Source organism: Spermophilus citellus (assembly GCF_964194105.1).
Source record: "Spermophilus citellus genome assembly, chromosome: 3".
Lineage (NCBI taxonomy): Eukaryota > Metazoa > Chordata > Mammalia > Rodentia > Sciuridae > Spermophilus > Spermophilus citellus.
Window position 1 is genome coordinate 225,071,937 of NC_138184.1, and position 22,815 is coordinate 225,094,751.

The following is a 22,815-nucleotide window of genomic DNA, read 5'->3' on the forward strand; positions in this document are numbered from 1 at the left end:
AAGGTTACCCTGTGGCAGTGTGAAAGAGGAATTGGGGGATCAAGGGGATAGAGCAATAGACTTGAGGATTTTCCAAGGCCTCCCGCAAACCTTCAGTGATGTGGAAGAATGTCCAACGGAGGATGGAGAAGAATCATAGCTGAAAGTGGCCAGGACGATCTTTAGAGATCTTGATGCTATTGAAAGGGGTGGAGTGTGGCTTGACCCGTCTTGTCTCAATCCATCTGTGAATGTGACAATGATGAAGTGCTGTCACCTAACAATGGGAAGAATGAGAAGGGATGGGGCCATCTTTGGAGGCATCAGGAATAAGAGAACAAAATTGTAAGAAACTGAAGGTAGATATTAAGAGAAGGCAGGCAGCAGATAAGTATCTTAATAACAGAGGGTTGCTGAGACAAGGAATGACTGGGAGTCCCCACAGATATCACTGAATCCCCAGAGCCTGTGAATGTGTTACCTCACATAGCAGAATGGAGTTTGCAGATGTGGTTATGTTAGGCCAGGGATGTGGCTCAGTGTTTGCTTAGCATCCCCCTCTCCCCCAAGAAAAACTAGGATCTTGAGAGGGAGAGATTATTTTGGCAGGATCAATGTAATCAAAAGGTCTTTATGAGAGGGAGGCAAAATCAGAAAAAGGGGATGCGGCAAGGCAAGCAGAAGTTGTGGTTCCCTTTGGAGGAAGGGGCCATGAGCTAAGGGATGCAGGTGGCTTTGAAAAGTTGGAAAACATGAGGGTGCAGATTCTCCCATGGAGACTCTAGCAGGAATACAGCTTTACTGACACCTCTATTTTTAGCTCCAAAAGACTCAGTTGGACTTCTGACCTCTGGAACCACAAGACATATTTGGGTGAGTGTGGCAGTTTAACAGCAGGGGCGGATGGACCCAGGAAGAATGGCTGTGCTCTAGGCTGGCGGTCCCCATGGTGGGGCAGTACAGTTCCTCCTGGCAAGGCCTGATCTCCCACCTCCTCCTGGATGTCTGAAGTTCTGACGTGGTGAGGTGAACCCAAACCCAAGACTGAGGATTCCATTTGGGAACCAAGATGGGGGCTTCCGGGCATGACATTGAATCCTGCACCTGGCGAGTGGTGAGTGTGAGGAGCAAGGCAGACTTGGAGGGCAAGCCCCAGCCGGCCCAAGCACAGGGCATGTCCAACAAGGGAGTTGGGCCAGGAGAGGGGTCCGGCTGGTATAACCCCGCTCCACCATGGCTGGAAGGGCCATCATGTTTGCATCTGACTCTTGCACAAAAATGAAAGAAAATTTTGCATTTCATTTTCTTAAAAAAAAAAAAAAAAAACACAACTATGGGGCTGAGGCTGTAGCTTGCCTGGCATGTGTGAAACACTGGGTTCAATCCTTAGCACCACATAAAAACTAAACAATAAAGGCATGCTGTCCAACTACCACTATACAAACAAAACAAAAATCTATGACCAAAATGAAAAAGACCAAAGACAGGAGACAAGATGTTAACAAGTCTGGTCGGTAGGAGCCTGAGTTAAATGCCACTTAGAGGGACTTCATTCTGAGACTACGATTATACCATAGGCACACTACTTGTCCTTTGCCTCCCACCCAGCCAAGAAAAGATGAGGACAAAATAGCCAACATCTATTTCTTTGATATTCTGCATCTTTCCTCCTAGACTTCTTATTTGCATGTATAATGTCAAATTAAACTAAATTGCATAAGCCATGTTTATTTTCTGATGCAGTGTGATTTGATTGTCCTCCCAATGCCAGTTTATCTCCAAGGAATCAAATTTCTTGGGGACCTCCCATTCCTAGTTCTCAAAGATAGTTACCTCTTGGGGGCTCAAGGTGACTAAGCGCACAAGGAGGGTGCTGAGGAAGTGGACAGACAGCCCCTTGGCGGACGTGGTTAGCAACAAAGACACAGGTCTAAGAATGGAACCCACCAAACTGCCTTGGTGCTGCTTAGGTTTTATTTTAACAGGATGTTTTCTGTTCATTTATTTTTCAAAATATCAGTTATATCAATATTAGAAGTGTAAACAGGTACAAAATATACAGTACATAGAAACATTTTTCTTAACTAGTCTATTCCTAATAAAATGCAGGACAGAGTGAATGAATGGATGCCATGGCCTTTCCTTGCTAAGAGAGGCAGGAACCCTTTTGGGCAAGAGGACCAAAGGCTGCTTCAAAAACCAGGAATGGATATGTGTGTGGTGGGGATAGCACTACGGTGGACAAGAAATCTGGGCCCATTTCTAATTCCACTTTGAAGACTTTTGAGGTGGGACTGAGCAAGCCACTCACATGTTACCAGCCTCCCAGGTTGCCTCCTGAGCAGCCCTAGTGTGTGAATGAGCACACACACCAAAGAGGCCAGGTTCTCGAAGGCTGTGGAGCCAGATACTCCTCTGAGGCCTAAGGATCTGACTCACTGGGTGTGGGACAAGTCTTTTCAGAGGGCAAAACCCAAAACCTTTTCTCCCTTAAACTAAGGCTTCAGGAGGAACTGTGTCCCAGCTGTGGCTCTTCCTGGCTCCTGGCACACATTGTGTATTCAATGGCAAGAGGCTGAGATATGCCCCCTTTGAGCCCTTTTCATCTCCTCATTTCTATAAAGAAACAAGTACCTGTCCTGCTACTTCCCAAAGTCAGGTATGATCAAGTGAGATGTGATGTGCAAGTACTCTGGAAATGAGACACTATAGGAGGGGCAGCACACCAGAAGCATCTGGGGTCTGGGCCGCTGGCTCCAGGCCTGGCTCTGCATAACCAGATGTGAGGGCTCCACGCTCACCCTTGGCTCTTCACCTCCTCCAGGCCTGACAGCTCCACATGGCTCTCCTTGATGGGGCCCAGGAGTCCCCCGGGGATGTTGTCAAGTGCTCTAGGACAGTACTGCAGATGGCATGGTGCAGAATAGGGAAAAGCCAGGCCAGTGCTTAGGGGCCTTTCAAGAGGCAGGCAAGCTGACCACTGCCTTGACTCTCCTGGTCTGGTCCTTCCTGCTGAGTGGAAGCTGGGGTTCCAGGTCCTGTACCCTTCTTTGCCCAGGCCCAGGAGTCCAAGGCCCAGACCTGCTGCCCAGGCAGACTGGTGAGTCAACTCCCACAGACTGTGCTGTCTGGAGACCAATCCCTAGAAGTCCTGGGGCCAGGGGTATCCAGGGCCCTCCTCACCTCCAGGACCCCACCCACCATCCTCCCAGCACTGCCATCAGACTCAGGAGACATGGCGGACACACACCCTGAAAAACAAAAGTGCACGACAGGATCTCAACTGATGCTGCTACTGTTTTCCAGCTTTTTCCTCAAGAATTAAAAAAGAAACAAGAACAAAAACCGGGTTTGCAGTTAAATTACTTGAAATTCTACTACGGTATGCAGTTTCACAATCAGAATCCTACTGTGTCTAGAGGTGGAGCGTTCCTCTTGTTCCAGTGATCAGTTCAGCAATGTGGGAATTTGGTTCTGCCAGTCTCCCTTTCTGCCTCTAGGCTTTCAACGCCACCCTGCTGTCTGCACTCAGGACTTTGTACATTTTAGCCCACGGGGGCTATGGTAGTGGGGGTGTTCACAGGTCGCCACCATCAGTGGGTCCTAGGACGCTTAGGCCACAAGTCCAGTCGGTCACGAGGTCTGTGGAAGCCAAGGGTCCTTTGGCGGCGGGGCTCTTGAAGGGGTCGGGGGGCCCGGTGGGCAGGGGCGGGAGCGGCTGCCCGCGGGCCGGCGCCTTGGCCCCCGCGGCGTGGTTGCGCTGGTGCTTGCGGAGGTGGTCCTTGCGGATGAAGCTCTTGCCGCAGACGGTGCAGGTGAAGGGCCGCACGCCTGTGTGCGTTCGGTAGTGGTCGATGAGCTTGGAGCGCTCTGTGAAGCGCTTCTCGCACTCGGTGCAGGGGAAGGGCCGCTCGCCCGTGTGCAGCATGCGGTGGCGGATGAGGTGCGCGGGGCGCGTGAAGCAGCGGCCGCACTCCCCGCACCGCAGCGCGCTGCCGTCCCGCGCGCTGCCGCCCCCTGAGGTGGCCGTGCCCGCACCCGTGCCGGTGCTGGTGGCTGTGCCCGCGCCATCTGGCAGGCCGCAGCTGCGCTGGTGCGCGCTCAGGCTCACCTGCAGCTGGAAGCTCTTCCCGCAGGTGGCGCAGGTGAAGGGCCGACCTCCCGGGGGCGCTGCAGGGTGCTTCTTCAGGCCGGGTTTGTGGCCGAAGCCTTTCGTCCGGCCAGGGTATTTACAGGGCTCGTTGAAGGGTCTCGGGGCCTGGCTGGGATCCAGGACGGCCTCTCCATTGTCTGGGGAGGAGAAAGGCAGCCCCTCTGGCACGGTCCTTGGGTTCAGGCCCACCGGAGGTTTACACCGGAAATTCCAGCCCCACCGGACCCCACCAAAGAGCCAGTCCCCCGCAGGGGTCTCCTCCTGGGCCACTGCAGGGCTGAGCTCTCCCATGTCCCTCTCAGGCCTGGCCGGCTCACGCAGCCCCAACACGGGGTCCTGGCCAGGAAAGGAACTACCCTGGCTTTCCCAGGCTCCTTCTTGGACAGGACTAGGGAAAAACCTTGTGGCTTGGCCTGGTGCAAATAGAGTCCCATGGGCCTCCAAGTCGGTAGGATGCACAGGTGTGGCCACCACCTCCTCCTCTTGGACTTCTGTTTTGATCACAATTTTTACATCTGCTGAGAAAGACAGAAAGGCACATATCATCTTGGCCCTTACTCTTGAGGAATTAAGGATCTGATGCTTTCATTTAGAAGCACAGCATCTATTTAGTCCTTGGGATGCTACTCTGGGCCCTCCTGGCCAAGCCTCAGGACCAGACTCTGCAGAGCACTCCACCATGGTGGTGAGGCTATCTCATGACCCAGAGGACACTGTGTCCTAGTGCCTTTGCCACAGCAAGGCAACCCCCAGATCTGCCCCCCCCCCCCCAGCTTTTGTTTTCATTTTGGCTGTTAAGGCTAATCATGAACTTTCCTAAGAAAAGGAATTCTGACCAAAGGAGGCTACTGCCCAAGGGGCAAAGGAATAGGCACAGGTTTAGATAAATCTGAGACTGGGCTCTGCTTGTACCAGCTGTGGACATCAGGCATGTTTCCAACCAGCAGCTCCTCTGTGAATGTCAGATGTCAGGGGATTAAGCAAGATAACACATCCAAGAAGTAGTCACCCAGTTAATGATGAGAATATTAGAGAATGAGTAGAGAATGAGTAGGAATGTATATAAAGTACTGTAATTTCACATTCCAAGGTTTTATACCAGGGACCTTGGCTTTTAACATATTTTGGTGGGTGCTAAGATGACAGAAATTATAACTTGAGGTAGCATAACAGAAGAAAAAAACGAATACATAAGTTTGGTAAGTGATGCTCCCAATTCTGGCCTTCAGACACCTGTCTTTGGAAGGGCCAATACCTAAGAAGTGGTTTTGGCTTTGTTTGCTTCTATGCCAGAGGAGCCATGTGAGTCTGGAGAGGAGGTCTGTCCTTCAAGAAATCAGAACATTAGCATAGACTGCTTAACACCACATGAAAGAGAATGGTCTAAAACATGGATACTGCCAGGAAAGACTGCTCAAGCCTAAGCATTTGGAGGAGATAAAAAACAGAATTCAGAATTAAAATAGTCATGAGATCACAGACACCCAAAGGTCAGGGTACCTCACCAATAAACAGGGCTCCCAGTGGAGGCACCCGCTTCCTCTCTCGCCACCCCCATACCTTCTGTGGAGGCTGCTGTGTTGAGCTTCAGTGTCCCGTCTGAGCATGCCGATGAAGGATGGTGGGGAGGGAGATCTGCTTGCCAGGAAGTGGGTGGGATAGTGGTTGGAAAGTTGGAATGGACGCCTGCAATGAAGAGACCAGAGCCATGGTCAGGGGCAGGAAGGGTACGGGGAGCAGAAGAAAACTGTGGAGGGGAGGGCAGCTAAACCCCAAGAGCCCCACAAGGACTTTTCTGAATGATCATGACAACCCAGCCTCTCTGATATCAGAGCATGGGGAAGCTCAGATGTCACTGAGAAGGAGCCCTTTTCCAAGAGGCAGCTGTTGATGTCACTGCCTGAGGCTGGAGACAGGAAAAGCAGGCATGTGTTGGCCTAGATAATCTGCTAGGCCAGAAGAACACTCAGGAACAGTGTCACCAACCCCCAGAGGGCCTGTGAGATATGCTTCAGTCCAGACCCTTCCTCAAGGAAGGCAAACTTCTATACTAGTCAGACCAGAAGTTCTGAGAGACCATAGCTCCCCACAGCCTCTCAGGAACCTCCCCCAGTTCTTGCCCTCAGTTTCTACAACTCATTCCTGTGTCTACTGCTCTGTCTTAGCCACTCACCTGAGGTAGCGTCTGTGGAGATGTCTCCTGTCCCAGAGTCCAGTTGGCTGAGGCCCCAGGGCTCCTCCCCAATATCTGGCTGCCCGGATGCCCAGGCCTCCACGCCCAGTGCCTGTGGCTCCTGCAGCTGGAGCTCGCCTTCCTGCTTGATCTGCATCAGAAGGTCAGGGGCAGGAACAGGGGGCCCAGAGCCTAGGAAAGGGAGAGTGTGTGAGTCCCTTGGCCCTGAGCTCATAAATATGCAGACAAGGAAATGGACACATTGGCCTTACACAGGTTCAACAGCAAAGAGTCTGATGGGAAAGAAGGCAATAGCAAGTAGGGACTTTGGACTGGAGCTAGTCCATGAGGAAGTCTGAGCTGCTCTGGGAAGTCCTGCTTTCACTTAAAACACAGGAGTGACAGATAAAACTGAACCTCAAAAGCAGTTGTGGAAATTAGAAACTCAATAAATGGCTTAGCAGTCTGAACACAGCTGAAGAGAAAATTCATGAATTGGAAAATGGATCTGGGGACATAACCTAGAGCAAAGCACTGGAGATAAAGAAATAGAAAGTACGAAAGAGAAGTTAAGAGCCATGAAGGATAGAATAAGAAGTTCTAACAACCGGTGGTAGAAATTTCAGAAGTAGAGAACAAAGAAAGGGGCAAATGGAAGTAGGTAAAGAAAGAATGGCTGAGAATTTTCCAAACTTGAAGGCATTATGAACCCATAGTTTAAAGGGTTCATAAAACTATGGGTTCCAAAGTAGAAAATAAACACAAATAAATAAACGGACAACATTCAAGTAAAATGAAATAACAGCAAAAACAAAGAAAAAAATCTTAAAAAGCACTAAGGAGAAAACAATAGCATTCAGCCTGAAGGCAGATTTACTACAATAATCAGGACATCAGAGATAACGGAATATCTTCAAAAAGCTGAGAAAGCCATGCAAGGTGGTGCTTGCCTGTAATCTCAGCAACTTGGGAGGCTGGGGCAGGATCACAAGTTCAAATACTGTCTCAGCAATTTAGTGAGACCGAGTCTCAAAATAAAAAGGCTGGCTTAGTGGTAAAGTGCCTTTGAGTTAAAAAAAAAGAAAGAAAAAAAAAAAAGAGAAAAAGAAAAAGCTGAGAGGAAAATATCTGTTAACTCCTTTTATGAAGCTATTATAATTTTGATTATACAAACTAATGTATATGAAAAAATGTATAAAATAATCTCATTTATGAACACATATGAAAGATTCTAAATTAAAGAATTACAAATCAAATCCCATAATGTATTTTCAAAATAGAAAAAGAGATAACACTTTATGAGCAAATCAGGTTTATCAAGGATAAGATGAGACTAGAAAATATGGTAATATAATTCACAAAGTTAACAGTAATGGCAAAGACAATATGATCATCTTAACAGATGTAAAAGCAGCATCAAGTCTTCTTTCTGGCATATGGCTGGCTAGATGTGCAGAGAAACAGAGAAACTCCTTCCAGACTGGGACAGCTAAAAATAAAAATGCTGGGTATAGTATAAAAATAAGAAAAAGGAAAAAAAAAATCAAAGTATGGATGACTTACAAATAAAGTAAGGAAAACAAACAGAGGCCAGAAACTAAGAAAGCCCCAGTTTCTACAGTAAATTAGAATGGAGGACATCCAGCTCCTGCCCAGGTCTGAGTGGCATGCTCCCATTAGGGAAGGAGTGTGGCAGGTCTAGGGTCAGGTGTGTGTGTGGGGGTCAGCTGGCTGGAGACACCCCACCACCCAACTGGCAACATTCCCAGCAGACTAAACTTACAACCCAAGCCCAAACTGCCACTCAGGGCACTGCCTGCCCTGTCCTTGGCTCCAAGCTGTGTGGGGAAGAATACTCCTGGCAGTGATGCTCAGACCTCAGCATGGGGATAGAGCTGAAAATATAAAGAGAGATTATAGAGGCAAAGATGAAAACCTCACGAATAAAAGATTGGAGAGAAAGGGGCAAGACAATATTCAAAGAGAGAACATTGCTAATTTCCTTGAACTGATGAAAATATCACGGATTGAAGCAGGAGAAACATAAGTCCAACGTAAAGGTACTGCAGTGAAACTGCCAATTCTCAAAGACAAAGCCTTATTAAAAGCAGGCAGAGAAAAAAGACAGATTACCTGCAAGATCAACAGCTGACTTCTGCAAAGCGACAGTCTCACAAGGCTAAGAGAAAATAATAGACCAGAATTCTGTCTTTCAAACAGGGATAGAATAAAGATTTTTTCAGACAGAAATAGATCCATATATAAGTACACTTAAACTGAAAGTTCATTACCAACATACCCACAAAAATAACTCCCCACAAAGAAAAATTCTAAAGCTTCCTCTAAAAAAGGCAGCAAGGATCCACACACAAAAGCCACCATGACCAGGGAAAAGATTTGGAGCAGTAGGGTCCCACTGGACAGGCAACTGGCAGAGGGGCTCAGTAGCTGCATTGTAAAATCTTGAGGAAACAGATGGAAGGATTCACCCCAATATGTCCAAAATGCTATTTCAACATACAATCAATACAAAATAAGATACCTTATATAGTTTTATACACACATCCTTCATATACATCTTTTTTTTTTTTTTTTTTGCACATAGTTTTCAAAATCTGGTCTACATTTTGTCCTTACAGCCCATTTCAAGTGCTCAATAGCTACCTGTAGCTGGTGGCTATAATTTTGGACAGTTAAAGGGCAAAGACTATCAGTCTGTAAATAAACAAAAAACATAGAAATATGCTGTTTACCAGAAAACTCACACCTGTACAGAAGGATGCAGAAAGCAATATCACAGAATACAAGATAAACTAAGCCAGAATTAACAACACAAAGTGATATAGCTACATATCTTAGAAGAAATTGACTTTAAGAATAAATAATAAAGTAAAACTAAAAGAACTCTGGAGAGGAATGGACAGATTGCCCTCACGGTGGGGGATTTTGATACATATTTTTCATAATTGGTAAATATCACCAACTAAAGGTCATAGAACAACTAAACAACACTTGGCAAACCTGATCAAATGGACACAAGTAGAAACCAAATACAGGGAGCATACATGCTTCTCAAGCACATAGTGAGAAAGAAAAAAGAACACTCCAGTTTATGAAACAAATCTCAGCAAATTTTAAAAGATGAATATTTTACACACTGTCTTTTTTAATGATAATACAATTAAGTTAGAAGTCTTCAACTCCTCATATTTACTAAAATTTAAAACAAACAAACAAGCATTGCTTTCTAAATAATCCAAGGGTCTCAGGAAAAATCACAATGACAATTAGAAGATAACTGGACCCAGTAGAGAAGAATATTATCTATCCAGACACATGGGCTGCAGGCACCATGGCACAGAGGACTTCTACAGCTTTGTGTGCTCTTAATAAAAGCTGCAAATTAATAGGCTAAGCAGTTACTGCAAGGTGTTAGGAAAGAAATAACACCACCAACAAAATCCTTTAAAAAGTAGAAGACAATGACAAATATCAGAGTATAAATTACTAAAAGGGAAAACAAGGACAGAATACTGAGAGCATGAAGTTGGTCCAGTGAAGAGGAAATTAGACCAGTTCATCTCCAGCAAGCATATCAGGAGGAAAGGAGACGGCATCAGGAACCAAATGGAGAATGGAAAAGGGGAGGCAGTTTGGATGCAGCAGAGGTTAGAAAGACAACAAGGCATTACAGATGTCATTCCAAGTAATCAGAAAATCCCAGGGAAACAGACAAATTCCTAGAAAAATTACAACTTTCCAAAATAACCAGTGAAAAAATAGAAACACTAAATAGTCTAATAACTAAAATAAATTAAATGGATAGTCAAAATGTCCCCTACAAAGAAAACTGGAGGCTCAGGTGACTTTATTGGGATTTTCTACTAAATGTTCAAGGGTAGAAAATTCCAACATTACACAAACTCCCTGAAAATAAAAACAGAGGGCCTACATCAGAGCTTATATAATGCAGACAGTCTGAAAAAGGAAAATTATGAGCTTACTTCACTCATGAACAAAGATGCAAAGTCCTAAGCAAAACGATCATGACAAGTCTGGAAATGTATATAAAGGTCATGACTATGTTAGGTTTACTCCAGGATTACAACATTGGCTTAACATTAGGAAATAATATAATTGACCTTATTAGAGAGTTAAAGAGAAAAATTATATAATCATCTCAATAAACACCAAGAAGAAAATAAAAAGCATTCTACAAATTCCAGTCACTGGGGGTTGGAAAGATGGTGAAATAAGACAGACATCATTACCCTAAGTACATATATGAAAACACCAATGGTGTGACTGTACTTTGTGTTCAACCAGAGACATGAAAAATTGTGCTCTATTTGTGTAATATGAATTGAATTGCATTCTGTTGTCATAACAAATTAGAATAAATAAGATAAAAAATTTTAAAAAAATTACAGTCACTCCTGTTGGAAATACCTAGCAAGTCAGAAATGGGGGAGACTTCTTCAGCCTGATAAAGGGGATTTGTAAATGAGACATTTAGTAAATGTTATTCTCACTGTGAAAAATTAAAAATTATTCTCTTTAAAATCATGAATCCATAGGACACCTGTTATCATCACTTCTATTTAAGGATTTCCTGGGATTTCTCTGCCCAATAAAATAAGAGAAAAATAAACCATAAAGATTTGAAAAAAAAATAGTCTTATTTCTCAAAGATGATATGATTAACTTTTCGGAAAATCTGAAAACCATTAGATAATTATTAGAAAAGTTATTAGTGCCAATGAGAATTTTAGCAAGGTTCCTGTATAGAAATATCAATAAATAACACAACTGCCTTTTTTTTTTTTTTACTATTAGGATTTTGAGGGAGCTGACCAATTACTATTTTCTTTCCTGTTGTGGCTCTTAAACTGAGAAAACAAATGAGGAAGGCCAGTGAAGCTAAGCTACTTTTATTAGTGATAATTTAGGATGTAGTTTTTATCTGTGCAGAAGGAATTCTTCATGCTGACCCTAAAATCAGAAGTAACCTGGGCCAGCATAGAGCCTGTCCCTTGCAAAGCAGCAGAGGGCACCTATCCCTGGGGGCAGCAGGCAATTGGACTGAGGAAGGGCAGGGGGATGGCGATGGCACCTTGATTAAGCTGCAGCTGCAAGGAATGGTGATCCCTGCCCCCAAGTAAAAACAAGACACCACTGACCACAGAGACTGAACAACAACAAACAAAGAAACAAACAAACAAAAACAACCTAGGAATATAACTGACAAAAGAATGTGTAGACCTTGTTGGGAGAAAATGATCTATTTTTATTTTCTGCAGTGTGGGGGATTGAACCAAGGGCTGAAAGCATGATATGCAAGCATTCTACCACTGAGCTACACCCTCAACCTACTTTTTGGGAGAAAATTATAAACCTTCATTGAGACATCACAGAAATGGAGGGACTGAGGATAGTCAAGGATGATACGACTCAGTAGAGTGAAAGGTCAATTTTCTCCCAAATGTTTTGTAGATTGAAGTCAACTCCAACCATAACCCGGACTGGATTTTTCATGGTGCTTGATGAGGTAATTTGAAAGTTTCTCTAAATAGCAAAGGAAAAATGAGAACAAAGGGCTAGTGATAAAGAACCAGGGCTCTCCCTCAGATCACCACAAAATCCATTCCTATCGGATTAAGAACTTGCACATGAGGGCTGGGGATGTGGCTCAAGTGGTAGCACGCTCGCCTGGCATGCGTGCGGCCCGGGTTCGATCCTCAGCACCACATACAAACAAAGATGTTGTGCCCGCCGAAAACTAAAAAATAAAGATTAAAAAAAAATTCTCTCTCTCTCACTCAAAAAAAAAAAAAAAAAAAGAACTTGCACATGAAAGGCAAGAATAGAAAACCTCTGGTAGGAAATGAGACGTGTATTATGACCTCTTGGTTGGACAGTATTCTTAACTGGAGAAGACATACAAAGCATGAACCATAAAGCAAAAGACTAGAAGATCCAAGAATACGGAAGTGAAAAGCATCTGCACTTTAAATTATACCACAGGCTGGTGCGCAGCACGCAGCCCTGGGTTCCATCCCCAGCAACACGAGGAAGCATAAACAGAAAAACCTACCATCAACACCACAACTGACAGCAAGATTCATATCCAGAATATGTAAAGAACTCTTACGAATTTAAAGAAAAGTGGACAAAAGACATTTCACAAGAAAATAAATAACGGATATAATGCTGAAGCTTCCTAATTTTGAAAATGCAAATTTAAATCACAATTTTTCGACTATTTCAACTTCCACCAGATGGGCAGAATGGAAATGGCATTTCAAAGCCAGTGAGAATAAGATATGATAGGAATCCCCAGGCCCTGCTGGGGAGGGTGCTGACTGGTATCCCCACTTCAGAAACACTTTGTCATTACCAGGTGACGGTGAGCACACCACCTCTCCTACAACCCGGCACTCCTGGGTCTATACCCATGTCAGTATCTAGGGACTTTTATATATACACAAGAATTTTCACAACAGCATTGTCTTGAAGTAAAAGAAAGAAAGAACACAAACACCCACCAACAGTAGAAGGAAAAAATGTGTTATAGTCATAAAACAGAAAACTATGAAGTGGTGAAAGTCATGAAAATGAATGAACTACAACTGCACTACGCCAACACAGACACTCAGGCGCATGATGTCAGGTGGGAAAAGCAAACTCAAGAACATGCGCGATAAGACTCCATTCATAAATAGTTCAACAGGCAAAAACTAAACAATGTTACTTAGGAATATGTACAGAGGAAATAAAAATGTAAAGAAAGCAAACGGCTGATGAGCTCTGTTTCTGAATTTTCTATTAATCCGCAAGAGGAAGGCAGGGACTGTGGTCGGGGAGGCATGATGGGCTCTGAAGGCTCTGGCCGGGCTCTTTGTGTGCTGGATACTGGGAACTGTGTTGACTAGCACTCCACCCATTATGTGAGTTTTATTTACTATTATGTATAATACAGAGTAACAAAAAAACCTAGGCACTATTTAAAAAGAGGGGAAAAAAATCTAGCATTTGGCACAATATAACATTTATTCATAATAAAAACTGTTGGCTAGCCACAAGCAGAAGGACATGCCTTTAAACTAAGAGAATCTTCAAATGTCTATGGAAAAAACTCAAACTTCATGTGGAAACTCTAGAAATATATGTCATCCATAGATGAGGATGCTATCATTCTACTATTCTTCAATGTCCTAGCCAGACTGTTACACAAACAAAAAACAAAAACAAAATCAAAATCAGAGATGACAGGTGCCCTACTGTGGAGGATGTAATTGTATATGTAACAAATCCAAGAGCCTCTAAATAGATATTTCTCTTTGCCTAATGAGAGAACACATTTTCTTTCACTAAACCCAAGCCAATAGCATACCTGACCCAGTAACAACCATAAAACATGTAATCAATTCTACAAATCTGACTTAGGAGAGAAACTGTAACTATCAGGAGAAATTGTAAAACCTTATTCAACCAAAAAGAGAAATCTTTGGTAAGTGTTCCCATGAAGAGCAAGGCTCAATATTTTTTTAAATATTTTTATTAGTTGTTAATGGACCTTTATTTTATTTACTTATATGTAGTGCTAAGAATCAAACCCATGCTAGACATGCGCTCTACCATTGAGCCACAACCCCAGCCCAAAGCTCAAAATTTTAATGGTAGCAATTCCCTAACATTAAATTGTAAATGCAATTCCAACAGGATTTTCTTGAGAACTTGACATGAATATTCTGAAATTCATACAGAAGAGCAAAGATCTAAGAATAGCCAAGAAAAACCTTGAAGAATAAGCAGGGAATGCTTGGTTTGCTAGATTGTGAGGCATATTATGAAGCTGAGAGAGGGTCCTAGAGAGGACCAACAGAAACCACAGAGCCCAGGAACAGCCTCAAGCACACATGAAACCCTGGCTCAAGACAGAAGCTGTGCTACAAACCAATGGAGAAAGGACAAGACACTTGGCAAATTGCTGGAAAAGTCGACATCTTTGTGGGGAAAACATGTAAATTTTCCCTTGTAGCCTATACAAATATTAATTCTAGAATGGACTGAAGAATTGAATTTGGAAAGCAAGACTTTAAAAGTTTTATAAGAAAATATAAAAGAACACCTTTCTGACCTTGGATGAGGAAGGGCAAGGATAGCCACAAAGAAAAAGCACAGGTCATAAAGGAACAGACTGGCAGGTGCGCCTACCAAAAATCAACACGTCCACAGAAGAACTGCAGAGCTCAAAGATCTGCCAGATTAGGGGCAGATGAATGTAATGCGCATAGTGGATGAGGATCAGCACCTAGAACACAAACAAGGATGTCCAGAATCAATACAAAAGTGAAAAAGGACTGGGTAGAAAAAACAGGAAAAAAAACAATTCACAGAAGAAACCACATCACCTTGTGAAGAGGATGCCCGACTTCATTAACAGTCGGGAAAATACAAATTAAACCAAGAAACCACTGTGCCTCCATCCAACTGGTAAAAAATGATGTAAAGTGGGCAAAGATGTGAGAAAACAGGTGCTTCATAGCTGCTCAAAAAGAATCTGTGGTAACCATCAGGAAAGCGGCGTGGCAATGGCAGAGAGGATAGTGTGCCTGAGCACTCCTGGGCTCATCCCTAGCACTAAAACAAAAATCATTCTTATGAAGAATGTGGGCCATAGGAACAATTGGCCTAGGTTTCACCCAAGAGCCACAGTTTGCCAATCTCTGGCCTAGTGAGGTGATGCCAGGGATTGCTGGGCAATGCTGGGTGCTCACTTGACATTGCTGGTTGGGAGAATCAGGTGAGACCAGTAGCAGGCTTGCAGACAGGTACATGGGCGCAGATGCACAACAGGCAGGCAGATTTCCCCAGAACTGTGCTTCTGCCAGATGGGTACAGTGAACAGAGGAGGAACAGAGAGTTGAGGCTGTATGAAGGGGACCACTGCAGATGGCCACAGAGGGAAGGGAGGATGGGCCAGGATGGAGAGAAGGTGGGAGGGTTCAGGGCTCACAGCTTCCTGAGGTTAAGGGCCCAGGGCACTCAGGCTCTAGAGAGAGAGAGAACTGGAAAGATGGATGGCAGGGGGAGGTTAGGAGGGGTGCTGTAACTGTCATCGGCAGTCAAAGGTTGACCGTGTGGGGCAGAGAAGAGCCAAGGACCCTCCATGTGGATGCTGCCATCGCCAAGAGTGAAGGCAGAAAGAGTGACAAGGTGGAAAGGGGGATCCTCAGAGATCTGAGAGACCTGAGCACCTGGGGCAGGGTTTACAGAACAGGGAAGGGAAGCCAGCAGAGGGGCAAAACTGAGGAGCAGGATACCTCCTCCTGTAAGCCCAGTGTCAGAGGGACATGGGGAAGAGGACAAGAGAACTGCAGAGAAGCAAGAACAGGCAGGAACACTCAGGATCCAGCAGGACTTGCTAAGCACTGTGGAGGAATTCATAGAAGACAAAGAAAAAGGGACATGAAGCCTGACAGAGGAAGGGACAGGCCGGATGAGGGTGGGGGACAGTAGGGGTCCTCCCTAATGCTTGCACTGAAGGGCCACATGGGACTCCTATCAGACAATGGGAATCTGAGTGCTGGAGGGGTTTTGATGGCAACTGGGGTCCCTCCGGGCTCTCGTTCGCTCTTAATTAATGATGGTGTGGGAGCTTGGGAAGGCCCTGCAAGTGTTACAGATAAAATAAAACCAGCCACATGAACCCCCCACCCAGATGTGGAAGCTGGAGACTGCCTGTGACCTGTAGTTGTTCCATGTGGATAGTGCTCTGCTCCTGGTCACCTTTCTATACTTCAACCATCAGCACAGTCCTCAGCACCTAGAAGACTTTCAAAATATATTGCTAAAGTAAACCACTGAGTGCATTAGCAGAAGCTGGTCACAAGGTCAGTTCTGTATGTGCTTTTGCCTTTGATAAAATGAAAATTTAACTGAGATGAAGCAACAAACACATAAGACACAAATAGTGCACATGAGTTGGCCACAGGAAGACTTCTGAGTCACACAGTGTTGAGCATTCACATTCACCTTAAATAAATTCATGAATTTTATAACATTGGACCACACAGCTTGCCAACAGAATTCCGTTGTCCAGCTGGGAATAGACTTAAAGGCAGCCAGTGGATGTTGCAAAGCTCTGGATGAATTCTGTGTTCAACAGATTCTTCCTTTCTCTGCCCAAATCCTCTACTCTCTTCCCATCATTCCATGTGGCTGGCTGGCTGGTCTGCCCGTTTCTATGTGGAAGGCACTAGCTTCCAGAGTGCCAGCTGAGTAGGTTAGAGGTTATAGATCGACTACAGAAGGCAGACTTCACACACCGATCTCATGTTTCTCCCGTCTCTCTGGAAACAAGCAATTAGCATCCCTAGCCCGCTACTTTTCTGCTTTCATCCAATCACCTGGTGTCTCCCTGGCCTTCTCCCACCCTTCACCTGGACTGGGGTCCACAGGAACGTCTGGAACCTTGGGGCCAGCACGACGCCAGGTGCAGGGCTCCTTGCCTTGTTCAATCTGGGAGAGGACTTCAGGCTTGGAGATGGCATAGTCTGAGGAAAGACAGGAAGGTTAGCTTTGGCCATGTTCCCATCAGAGCAAGGGAAAGGCAGCTGGAAAATCAAAAAAGGTCTGGAAATTAAATGTCTGGGTTGGTACAGAGCAATGGTTCTCAAAGGTGGGCAACTTTGCTAGAAAGCTTGATCATCTTGTATAGTCTAGGAGAGGTGCTGCTGGGATCTGCTGGGCACAGGGCAGGGCTGGTTTGAACATTTGACAGCACAAAGGACAGCCCCAGCCAACAAAGAGTTACCTGGCCCTGTGTCAGCAGTGCTGGGCATAAAGCCTCCACAGGAGCCAACAGCTCACGTCTGCACTCTAGAGCGCAATAGCACGCCTGTGCCCATTCCCTTCCTCACCAAGGACACCTCATCGCCCTTTATTCTGAGGTCACAGAGAGCTCATCTTGAGCTGGAAATGGGCCCAGGAGGCAGAATCCAGGCCCTTCCCAGGCAGTGACCCTTAAGTCTGGGACAGCAAGGCTTTGGGCAGGGGAAAATGCTTGCTGTAGGAAGCAAGATCTGTCCTATTCTCTATGGACCCTGAAGAATTATCACATAAAGGCCAAAAGCTCTGCAAGAGAAGGTAAAGCAAGTCCTCTTCAATATGTGGTCAATTAGAGACTGGACCTTAGAGCAGAGGAGTTCCTGCAATCTACATCTCAGCAGTTATGTCCACAGTCTAGGCCCTGTTAGGAAAGGGACCTTCATCTTCCTCACTCTGCCACTCCACCAGGCAGAAGGGGGAGTCTGACTATCACTAGCATCATCTTTAGGAGGAGGAAGACAACTCCCTTGCTCAAAGTATCTAGGGGTTTACATGTCACTGAGATGAAAACAACCAGCAGAAAGAGACTGGGGACTTATAAAATCCACTTGACAGAGAAGGGAGTGCCAGGCCTTACCCAGGGAGACCAGTGTCTCATAGTTGCCCCTCATCACATGCTTGTAGAGCTCCTTCTGCCAGTCCTCCAGCTTGCCCCACTCCTGCTCGGAAAAATACACGGCCACATCATCAAAGGTCACGGGCACCTGGAACCACAAGTGTCACACTCGCTCACCCACACACTTACAGACACAGCCCCGAGGGCTCCCAACTCCAGGGCACCCAAAGGCTACCTTGGGGACCTCCCCCTTGCTGCCAGGGGGCAGCCGAAGGATCCAGAAGTTCCTGTTGCGCAGCAGGTTCTCCACATTCTCCAGCCGCCGCTGCAGCAGCCCGTACTCCTGCAGCAGGGTCCCCAGCACGGCCCACTTGCCCTCCAGCTGGTTGCCGAACTCCACGGCCGTCTTCTCACAATCAGCCAGCTTCTTCTCAGCCATCCCTGTTCGACCTTCTAGGGAAAGCAAGCGGGCAGCCTGCGATTCGATCTTCCTCTCCATGGCCTGAATTGTAGCTGCCATTGTCCATGGAGAAATCTTTCAAAAATGAGAAACCAGCGTCACTCATTGCATTCACTGTATCTATGACCCCATCTCCCTAGGCATGGGAGAGGCAGGCTGAGAGCAGGGAGCCCCTGTCTATGGGAAGTGGGAATCTCCTGTCTCATGTGCCAGATCTCAACCTGGAGATCACCTCCTTTGGGAATCTCAGATCTGGCCCGTGGCTGTGGCGCAGAATCCCATCTTGAGGCTCACCACCCTATCTGGCCATTTCCTGCAGGGCAGACACCATGAGGCCTTGGAGGCGCACTGCAGCTTTTCACAGCACAGTGCTCGACACACAGCAGGCGCTCAGTGTGATTTTGCAAAGTAAACAGTGACTTAGCATTGCTGGGGTGTTTTAGTGGAGAAATGGTAAACTGCAGATTTACTAGAGCCCAGCCTGCACTCCCGGCACCCACAGGAACTGTACTGCCGATGACCCAGCAAAAAACCCCCAGCTGTTCCACTGAAACCACACAAACAAGAGTGTTGCTCAATTCTTTTTTTTAAAGCACCTCCTGTCCCCTTTTAACAAGACAGAAAAATCTAATGGCCAATTCCCCTTTCTCCAAGACAATCTGATCTTGTCCCTCACTCCTTGCAAGCTAGGATTACCATTACTGCAACTTCATTAAGCTAGTTGGATTTTTTTCACACTACCTGAGCCTCCTGAGATTCTCTTTCTCTCCTGGCTCCTACCTTTCCCAATGTAAAAATGATAGTCTCAAGACCTTTTTGTAGCTGTAAGAAATGAGTGATGTGCCCTTGAGTCTGGTGAGGAAGATAGACACCGAGCAGAATATAGAAGATAGCAGAAGATAGAGCACACGGCTCTATTAGAGACTGGACGTTAGTCATACTTTTAAAAGTCATACTTTTAAATGTGCAGCAAAAGTCAAAAGATATGGAGCTTCCCTGTCAATGGAAATGGCCACACAGAGGCTTGACCGACTAGCAGATGGGGACCATGAAGGAAGCACACATTTGTGGACTATCTGCCCACTACGGTCTGAGGCAGGGAGGAGTCATGTTATGGAGGCTTTTTCTGGTGACAGTAGATGGATGGATGACTTTCTGGAAAAGCATTCCTAAGCAAAATGTTGGCAACTACTTGCAAAATAAAGTGACTTCTAGGAACCATATGTGGATTAATTTGGAGTGTGTTCTTGAGAATCAGAACATGGAAGGACACCTCAGAAAAAGGGACAAAAGGAGAGTGCTACAGGAGGCAAAAAAAAACCTGCCCAGATGGTATTTAAAAAAAAAAAGTTCTCTGGCTGTCTGAAAGGATGGACTCTGGGCCTCACTAACGTAGGACTTCAGCTGGTCTCAGAGGGTGGAGTATGGATGGGCAAAGGGATGTTTGACAGGGAAAGACTGCCGTGGGAGGGGCCCTGCTCTCAAGGAGTGTGTGGTGCAGTCCTGCTGGTGCTTTGGGGGTTGGCTGGGCTCTGAGCTTGGTAATCCTCCCTTCACCTCCAACTCCTCCTTGGGATCAACCTTGCCATATATCCCAGACTTCAACAATCTACTCCAAAATTGTCCTTGCCCCTCACCACCTGCTTTCCGTCCCCTGAAATCCCATTATGTTCTAAATGCACTGTTAGAATCTTCCTGTTGCATGAAAAGGGCACCTGTGCAAACTCCAACATCATTAAGAAGACATTCCTCTTTGATAGTTGAACAATGGTGCAGTCTTCTTATCATTTTCATGTGGCTTGGGAGCCCCACCTGAGGCCTTCAGAGTGACTACTGGAAGGTGGGGACTGTGCTCTGTTGAAGTCCATAGCCTCACTAGTGGGAGTGTGAAGTAGCCCTGCTGCCTTAGCTACCAGCAGGGAAACCAAAACTCCACTTAAGATGAGCTGCTGGTCTAAGCAGCAGCCAAATCCCTCAGCGGTTCCCACCCACATGACAAAGTCCAGGCCTTTCAATCCCTTCCAATTCTCTGCAGCCTCCTATTAAAGTCATCTCTTCCAAGATCATGGACTCTTTTTCTGTTCCTGGGGTCTTTCTGTCTGTGCCTTTGCCGGAGCCTCCTCCCTTCCTGGAAAGCTCCCTGGGTCTAGCTCAGTCTAATGAAACACTAGCCTCCCGCAAAAGCCCAGTTCAAATCACAGAAGAGCAAAACACTGGGCCAGGGTGGTCGCTGCTTCTGCTCCTGCATTCCCACGGTATGCTTCCACCTGGACACTGCGCTCCCCCTTTTCTGTTCTGCACGATCCTTACGGTGTACCTGTCTGCTTCCCCAGCACACACCAGGTCCTTGAACACAGAGCCACTGTCTCCCCACACTTTCTAGCTGTGTGATCATGGGCAAGTTAACTTCTCTGGGCCTCCGGTTTTTCTTTTGTACGGCAGAGATAATAACAGTACCTGCCCCATAGGTCTGCACTGAGGACAAAATAATGCCTAAACAGGGCTAGGTGCAGTGTCTGGCTCGACAAACACAGCAGCCCTCCCGCGCCGCCCGGAGCGAGCTGGGCACATAGTGGGTGCTCAGTGTCTACGGGATCGACGCCGGACACCTCCCAGGTGCCACCAGGCCGCTGGGGGGAGCTGGGGGAGGGAAGCTTGGGCCGAGCTCTAGGCAGAAAAAGGAGCCCGGGCAGGAGGGGGGGCGCGGGGACCAAGGGGACAGCGGCCGGGTCGGGGGCAGGAAGCTCCGGAAGGCTACGGGAACTCGGCGCGGGGCGGCGGTTCCCCCTGCCTGGCTCGGCCCGCGGTGCGGGGCCCGGGCGGCGGGCGCCGTAGGCCCCGGCGGCCCCTGCGCCCCGCTCGCCCGAGCCCCAGGCCCCGCGGCCCGGCCCGGCCCCCGGAACCCCTCCCCGGGGCCTGCGGCGCCGTGAGCTGGGCCCGGGCCGCCCGGAGCCCTGAGGCCGCGCGTCCGAGCGCGCGGGCCGCCCTTACCGGAGCCGCGGCCGCCTCGGCCATGGCCCTGCGCTGTCCGGCCCGGAGGAAGTCGCCGCCGCCGCGCGCCGCCCCACGAAGGCCCGGCCGCCGGTCCTCTCGGCAGGCGGCGCCGGCCCGGCCCTGCCTTCCCCGCCGCGCTCCTCGGTGGCCGGCCTGCCTCCGCTCCGCCCGCAGACGCGCCGCCGCCGTCAGCGCCCGGCCGGTCCACACTGCATCCTGGGAGCCGGCGCCGCGGCCCGGCCGACGAAGGCCCGTGAGGCTTCCTGGAGGCAGCGCGGCCGCACAGCCCCACCTGCAGCCCGAGCGGCGAACGGCAGCGCGCGCCGCCCCGCCCCGCCCCGCCCCCCGCGGGGCCGCGACCCCGGGCCGCCCCCGCCCCGGCCGGGGCCCGGACGCCCTCCGCGGACTCGCGGCCGGCGCGCGCTGGGTCACGCCCGCCGCCCGCGGCCCGGCCCGAGGGACTCGTTGCTAAAAGTCCCGTCCCGGCTCGAGGCACCGCGCGGGCCCGGCCGGCGCGAGCTGGGGCCGCCCCGGGCCTCCCTCGGCCCTGCGCCTCCCGGGTGCCCGCGGCCCGATCGCCCGGGGACTCGCGCTGCTGCGGGAGCCGCGGGGACGTGGCTTTGTGTGGTGGACAGCGGTAGCTCCCGTCTGTCTTTGCTCTGAAAGGCGACACGTACTTCCAGCCGCGGGGAGACGGCTTGGGTACTTCCCGGTGGGCAGCCACGTGGGGCTTCCTATAATGTTTATTATAGGAAATGTCTTTAGTGGAAGGAAAAACGAGACACAACGCCACCATTTAAAATTATTTTGGCGAAGGACTTGGTATGGAAAGACGTTCATGATGTATTGAGAAGTCTGTACAGAATGATTCGATTTTGTCTTAAAACGTGTGTACAATAGCTTGGGCATATACAGTGCACCCTGTTTATGGGATGTACACACATGCATGCGTGTAATGTTTGTATGTCAGATGCATGATATTTTATACATAACAGGTTGGGAAGCGTGTACATTAACATAGTCTAAACATTTTTTCTTTATTATTGAGACAACAGGCCATATATATCTAACTTTTTTCAACTCTTGTTTCTATTTTGTAATTAAAAGAATATGTATTTTTATCAGGGGGAGAAAACTCCTTAAGCAGTAAAGGTGAGCAGCGGAGGGAAGGAATGCGGTGTGAGGCCTCCGCATAATGGCCTGGATGTATGTATTGTCTTTCACAATTGCTTGTGCTCAGGGGACTTCCCCAGGGAGGAACCTGCTCACCATGTGGTCCAGCAGCTGGGATCTCAATACTTATCCTCTCTCTTTGGCCTGAACCCCACCGGGCCAGCAAGAGAGGGTCTTATCCCAGATTCATTATTTGTGTATAAATATGGAATTGGCCAGGGAACTGTCCTGGGGGAAGTCCTTGCTGTTAGGGGAGGCCTGACTTTCCTTTCTCCCTTGCTAATGCAGGGGTTTCCTGAGGCCTCCCAGGTCCAGGGGGTTGTCCCTAAGTGTAGGGATTTCCTGCCTGGAGCCCTGCCTTTTGAGTAAATCCTTGAAAGTTAAGTCAACCTGCTGCCCCCAGGCACTTAGGCAAATGCTCTGGAATCTGACCC

At 47.5% G+C, this 22,815-nt stretch overlaps 2 protein-coding genes across 8 annotated transcripts in view; both read right to left on the minus strand.

The window, feature by feature from the left end:
• The window catches only part of ZNF777 (zinc finger protein 777), a gene marked incomplete at its 5' end in the record, with an annotated part of 46,455 nt that extends 43,239 nt beyond the window's left edge, over nucleotides 1-3,216 (minus strand). The window contains 2 exons of the mRNA XM_081283343.1: nucleotides 2,781-2,881; nucleotides 3,163-3,216. Coding sequence (XP_081139469.1) covers nucleotides 2,781-2,881; nucleotides 3,163-3,216 — 155 coding nt within the window. The remainder of the gene's footprint in view (nucleotides 1-2,780; nucleotides 2,882-3,162) is intronic.
• On the minus strand, nucleotides 1,930-21,556 carry ZNF746 (zinc finger protein 746). Of its 7 annotated transcripts, none has more exons than XM_081286695.1 (7): nucleotides 21,206-21,556; nucleotides 17,990-18,289; nucleotides 17,776-17,902; nucleotides 16,718-16,864; nucleotides 6,306-6,497; nucleotides 5,693-5,818; nucleotides 1,930-4,647 (listed from the first exon to the last, which is right to left on the minus strand). In XM_081286695.1, exons 1-7 carry the CDS (start codon nucleotides 21,227-21,229, stop codon nucleotides 3,557-3,559), a joined length of 2,007 nt encoding a protein of 668 aa, XP_081142821.1. In that variant the 5' UTR covers nucleotides 21,230-21,556; the 3' UTR covers nucleotides 1,930-3,556. The 7 variants fall into 7 exon arrangements, with proteins under 7 accessions (XP_081142821.1, XP_081142824.1, XP_081142827.1 ...); XM_081286698.1 differs by having other exon boundaries at nucleotides 1,930-4,650; nucleotides 17,776-17,857; nucleotides 21,206-21,555; XM_081286701.1 differs by having other exon boundaries at nucleotides 1,930-4,650; nucleotides 21,206-21,555.
• Nucleotides 21,557-22,815: the final 1,259 nt, after the last annotated feature.